Genomic DNA, 5978 nt, shown 5'->3' with positions numbered 1-5978 from the left:
GGGGCAGTAGGCGGGGGACACCCTGAACTGGTTGCCAGCCAATCGCAGGGCACACACAGAAAAAAGACAACCATTCCCGCTCATATGCATCCCGAAGGAGAATTTCGCGTGTTCCATTAACCTGCCACGCATGTTTTTGGAATGTGGGAGGAAACTGGAGGACCCAGAGAGAACCCACAGAGGCACGGGAAGAACATGCAGACTACATACAGGAAAATTGGGGCGTGCTAACCATTCACCCACCCTGCCACGAATACTTCCATTATGTATTTATTTGTTTGTACACAAGTATCTGCACAACTTCGAGTGTATAGTTTTGCAGTGCATCGATGGGTATCATGTCCTCTCCATAAATTACCATTTAAGGGCATTCCTTGTTTCTCTTCTAGATTTTATTGAATTCTCCTTCCATCTGGTACTTATTCTCTGTTTCGGGAGTCGCCTTTACTTTCATCTTTCAATTTCTTCTCTTTCTGCATGCATTCAGCTCTCCTTGTGACATCTCATAATCAACAAGCCCAATAATGCTTCTTTTTGTAGTCGTCCTGTGTACTTTCTTTCAAACTTCGGTTTACCTTCACCAAGCCCTGATACAGCCTACTTATTTTATTCTGTTTTTTTCCCCTTCATGTATCTCAACATTTTGATCTTCTGGACTGGTGGTGCTTCCAATGCGGTAGCATGGCTGGCATACTTTATTATGTACTTTACCCTATCATAGGGAGTTTATTCATTGAGGACTCAATATTTCCACTGAGTTTAAATAAACGAACAACAAGGTTGCCTGCAACCTGTTGCGTCTGCGCGTGCGTGTGGTGGGCGGGGATAGCCGGAGCCATTTTACGCCCTCTAATTAGCAGCCGATGCGGGGACGAACGTATTCAGTTGAGTATCCTCTCCTGTCGCCATCAAGTCAAACCCGAGGCCGCCACACCTGTGCCGACATCCTCAGAGGAAGAAAAACAAGAACAGTTCGGATTGATGCTCGCAGTTCGCCATTTTCCTCCAAATTGACCGTTACAAAGTGAAGTTTTTTTTCTTCCCCTAAAAAAGCGCAGGTTTGGAATCACGGGGATTCAGTGAGTTCATTGTCGCCTCAGCTGAGGTCCTCGGCTGTTGCGTTGCGTCCATCCCACACGCATAAACAAGAGCGTCGGGATTTAAGAGACTGCAGTCAAGATGATGTCCTACATAAAACAACCTCATTACACCATGAACGGGTTAAATTTGCCCGGCCCGGGAATGGACGTGCTGCACACAACCGTCGCTTATCCGTGTAAGTAAAAACAATATTCCCCCCCCCCCCAAAAAAAAGATTTTATATCTCTTTAATTGTGCTTCTTTGCTTTTCATTCTCGATTGATGACGTAGCTTTTGCGTAAAACCGCGCGTAAATAACCAGAAGCGGTTATTTAAATGTTAGGTTAAGGCATAATCTTTATGATGGCAATTGAAATATTTGATTGTTTGTACATGTTTATTGTTGTTCTTATTATTATATTGACCAATGAAATGTTTTTGATTTGTAGGATGTAATATTGTGTCAAATGAAAAATAAAAATAAATAACCATAAAGCCAAACGAAATAGACATATTTAATTTTTAAAACGAAAGTTAATGTTTAAATCTGCTCAATGGTGAGAAGCGTTGACTTGGATGAATATATTTTTGATTAAATGTTGTATTGGTTTGATGTATGTCTTGAACTAAGAAAATAGCCAACTATTTGAACAGAACGGGCAATTGCTTATTTTTTGTGTGTGTAGCCCGATTTGAGCGGACAAGTTTTTTTAATTGTTGTTGTTAGGTGCTATACATTCTTTGTTTCTTTTGTTTATTTCTACATCGCTAAAACAATGTATGCGTATTTAACCATAAATACGATTAAGTTAAAACAATTAGATGACAGTAAAATAATAGACAATTCAATTGTAGATATTTAAATTATATTTTTATCTTTCGTTTTAAACTTTTACGTGAGTCAATGTGACGTAATTAGAAAAATAATGTCCTGATGTGTAGATCCGCTTTAGACAAACATTCGGGCTGTTTTTAAAAGATGAAAAGCAGATTCGATTATCAAATTGTAAATCAGAAAAGGGTCTAACGGGTTTCTATTTCTTCATTCACCCCTGCAGTCAGTTTCCCCGAAGATTCAGTTAAATGTCGCTTGGCATGCGACTGAGACACTCGGCGAGGCCAAATCCTTCTTCTCACGTCTTCCTCACTTGACTCGTTCTGAAACAAATACTCTGAGGCGTTTGGCCGTGGCACCCCGGAGGACAAATAATTGTGACTTTGACTGCGCAAACTAAACTCTAGCGAGTAAAGTTTTTCTCCCTCTCAGGGGGAAACTGACACCGCGGACTTGAATATTTCAGTATAATGAGCAAATACGCGTGAAACGCTCCCCGCAGCAAAGTCAAGATCACTCAAGGAGATTCCCAACTGTCTGTGTGTTTGTTGTCACGCCGATCTGCTTCAGGAAAACAAAGGGGAGTTGGTTAGAGGGCGGGGGTCAGCGAGCACGTCACGTGACCTTCAAGAAGCTCATCTGTGTGCTGACACCTCCCTTTTTTATCCTTTTTTATCTGAAGCCACGCCAAGGAAGCAGCGACGGGAAAGGACCACCTTCACCAGAACACAATTGGACATCCTGGAGGCCCTGTTCTCCAAAACCCGATACCCGGACATCTTCATGAGGGAGGAAGTGGCCCTCAAGATCAACCTGCCTGAGTCACGTGTGCAGGTGGGGGTGGGGGACGGTGGGGGGTATAGGTTATAGAGCCAAGACACTTAATCAACATGCCTCCTGAAACGAATTGAATAATCTAAATTGGCAGAGAATATTAGTAATAACATTGTAATTACAGGTCTTAAAACAATGTATTTTCAACGAGGAGTCATTGAAGTAGTCACTGACATAATTTGTTTGTTAATTTCAATGGAGTCAATTTGAGTGGTTGTTCAGGTTTGTCCTGTGATTTTTTGGGGGGGGGGGCGGGGGGGGCAACCAATCTTGGGTAAAGTCATATTTCCAGTTCCCCGCAACCCTGAACAGGATATTAAGCACTATAGGAAAAGAAGGAATTGATATTTATGTCACTTTTTGGTTTTCCCATTTGCCCTAGACTATGGCCTCCCTCCTCATTGATTAAAAGTCCCAGTCTGTTATCGGGGTATGGGGTTTCCTAGGACTGACATTTCAGCAACAAAGCTGATGTCACTTTCTTTGGCTCACTTCCCATTACGGTTTTGAAGAGTGGCGTCCTTAAAGGGTCCAGAAATACTCCATAGTGGACTAAGGAGGCAGGAAAGTGCTTCCGTGCCAAACTCTCCTGTTGTCTGTGTCCAGGTGTGGTTCAAGAACCGACGTGCCAAGTGCCGTCAGCAGCAGCAGCAGAGCAGCGGCCAGTCCAAACCCCGCCCCCCCAAGAAGAAGGCCTCTCCAGTCCAGGAGGCCAGTGCCCCCGATCCCGTTCCGAATCCTTCCGACTCCTTCAGCCCCTCGTCGGCCCAGTCGGGCTCCGGCCTGGTCCAGAGCTCCGGCGCGGGAAACACCTCCGTGTCAATCTGGAGTCCGGCCATATCACCCCTCCCTGACCCGCTGGCCTCCTCCACAGCCCCCTGCATGCAGAGGCCCTCACCTTACCCGATGAGCTACGGCCAGCCGTCGGCCTACGCCCAAGGCTACACCAGCACCACCTCCTACTTCACAGGCCTGGACTGCAGCGCCTACCTGTCCCCCATGCACTCGCAGCTCTCGGGCACCGGGGGCGCTCTCAGCCCCATCACCGTGCCCTCTATGGGGGGCTCCCTAAGCCAATCGCCCGCCTCGCTGTCTTCGCAGGGCTACAGCACCGCCTCCTCCCTTGGCTTCACCTCGGTGGACTGCCTGGACTACAAGGACCAGCAGGCCTGGAAACTGGGGTTCACTACAATGGACTGCCTGGACCATAAGGACCAAAACTCCTGGAAGTTCCAGGTCCTCTAGAAAGCACCACAGGGCAGCATCCAGATTGGTTAGTGTGAGGCATGCTGCTTATTTTTCTTTTGTATAAGTTTAATTTCACTATCAGGCTAGTGTTGCTTTTAGGGGGACATGCCCAAGTTAAAAAAAATGGCACCCATTCACAAAATTCTTTATACAAAAAAAAGTGCATATACTTATGTATTGATTTCTTTTCTGTTATGTTTTGATTTATGCTCACACAACTAACACAGGTCGAAGAAAGTCTATTCTCTACATTCCTATTCAAATGCCAGATTTGGTGATATACAAAAATGACATCCAGGTAAATCATTTCATAACTTTTTACACCATACATTTTAGGGTGGGTCAAGGTGGGCGCCGGAAATCTGCAGGTACACAATTCTCACAAAGGACTTGAAAAAAAATGTCCTGAAAATATCAAAACATTGGCGGTGATTGATGACAGAAAGGCAAATATTGTTTTTGTTTTTAAAAATATTGATAGAAAGGGCACTTTTTTTCCATCCAGAATTTAAGGGCTGGTGCACAAACACCAATCAGGGTCTGTGCGTGCACGTGCCTGGTAGAGAAGCTCTTTTCCAGCCTTATACATTTAGACAGCAAATGCTGACAGGCTACAAACCAATTTTATAACCACAGGATCAAAAAGCCTTTTTTTCCAGTTTGTAGGAGGCCTGCACAAGAAAACAAACTGAGAGAACTCCTTCGTTAACACGATGGACTCGGCGAGTTAAGGAGAGCTGCAAACGTCTCGACTTTCAATTTCTTTGGATTTCTTTCTTTCATTATATGTCATTTGTTCGCATCGATGTATTCTTGAGCATTTGTATTCAGTTCTACAGTGTTTTGCGTTTAGTGTCATCGTCCAAATTCGGTTTGACAATTATGACCTTTCTGGGGGTTTTTTTTTAGTTGTGTGTCATATTAAGACGGTTTGTTCCTGTTAGATAGAGGTCAGTATGAACACTTCATGTTCCGGTCAGGTCCAAAGCGTCATGTTCGTCATTTCCTCGGTCCGTCTTGGTTATTTTTGTTGAGCTGATTCTGGAAGTGTCCCAATCCTCTTAGCCACCCTTCAGCAATGCTCTAAGTGAATTACTTGGGATTATTGCCCTATCCTCCTCTCTTTTTGTCTCTGTCAACTCCTCTCCTTCCTTTTCCCAGGTCTCTTGCTTTTTCCACTACTACTTCTTGTGTTGCTTTTTTTTCTTTCCAGTTGCTATTTGTGTGTCTTCTATTTGCATGCCATTTATGACAGTTTCTTGAGTCATCGAACTGAATTCCTTTTCACAGTGGCTCAAACACCCCCCCCCCCCCGATATCACTATATGAATCATCCCCTTCTTTCCACCCTTGCCACACTCCTCCTCTGACAATTTGGTAATCCCGCCATGACCTGATTACCGCCACACGAATGTCCAATGCATCCAACAACATGTTTATGTTGCAAATGCCATCCCGTCCAATCCTTCCAACTCTAGATATTCAATGACTTTTAATGCATTTAATTTGCTATGTTTCTAAATCTTGATTGATTTCCATTTCGTTTTATTGTATTGATGCGTAGAGGTTTTATAAATTCATTTTGGATGTGATTTCAAAAAAGAACAAAGAAAAAAAAAGTACATTAAAATGACGTCAGATGTAATCTTCACATAAATAATAAAACCGGATTATATTTGTTGCTTTTTTTTAATGTGGTTTGAATTTTTTTCCAGGATGATTTGCAAAAAGAGAAGCAGGCGACCAGCACTTCAAAGCAGTTTTTTTTTTGCACTCTGCATTGACTTAATCCCCGTCTGTGCACAATGTAATCTCTTCCTCCCCCCGCCCTCCTCCCTTCCTCACTCTGTGGTGTGATTGGTTAATCCCTGCATCTGGGCACCCTGATTGGTTAACCTCTCAGCGAGGGCACATTACATTTGTTTTACCCCTTTACACACGCACACACACACACGCACGCGCGCGCACACACACACACACA

General features: G+C 43.9%; 1 protein-coding gene across 1 annotated transcript; it reads left to right on the top strand.

Moving 5' to 3' along the window:
* The first annotated feature begins 861 nt into the window (after positions 1-861).
* crx (cone-rod homeobox) lies at positions 862-5675 on the top strand. Its single transcript, XM_052046291.1, has 3 exons — positions 862-1276; positions 2598-2749; positions 3356-5675. The coding sequence occupies exons 1-3, from the start codon at positions 1180-1182 to the stop codon at positions 3992-3994; spliced, it is 888 nt and encodes a 295-aa protein (XP_051902251.1). The 5' UTR covers positions 862-1179; the 3' UTR covers positions 3995-5675.
* Positions 5676-5978: the final 303 nt, after the last annotated feature.

Source organism: Hippocampus zosterae, chromosome 16 (genome assembly GCF_025434085.1).
Source record: "Hippocampus zosterae strain Florida chromosome 16, ASM2543408v3, whole genome shotgun sequence".
NCBI classification, from domain to species: domain Eukaryota; kingdom Metazoa; phylum Chordata; class Actinopteri; order Syngnathiformes; family Syngnathidae; genus Hippocampus; species Hippocampus zosterae.
This window is presented reverse-complemented; position numbering and strand designations above follow the sequence as displayed.

Bases quoted from the DNA above. Each gene is read 5' to 3' on its own strand.
- crx (XM_052046291.1), top strand. From the start codon at position 1,180: ATGATGTCCTACATAAAACAACCTCATTACACCATGAACGGGTTAAAT. The intron at 1,277-2,597 runs GTAAGTAAAAAC...TTTTATCTGAAG, and splicing joins CACAACCGTCGCTTATCCGT to CCACGCCAAGGAAGCAGCGA. The intron at 2,750-3,355 runs GTGGGGGTGGGG...GTCTGTGTCCAG, and splicing joins TGCCTGAGTCACGTGTGCAG to GTGTGGTTCAAGAACCGACG.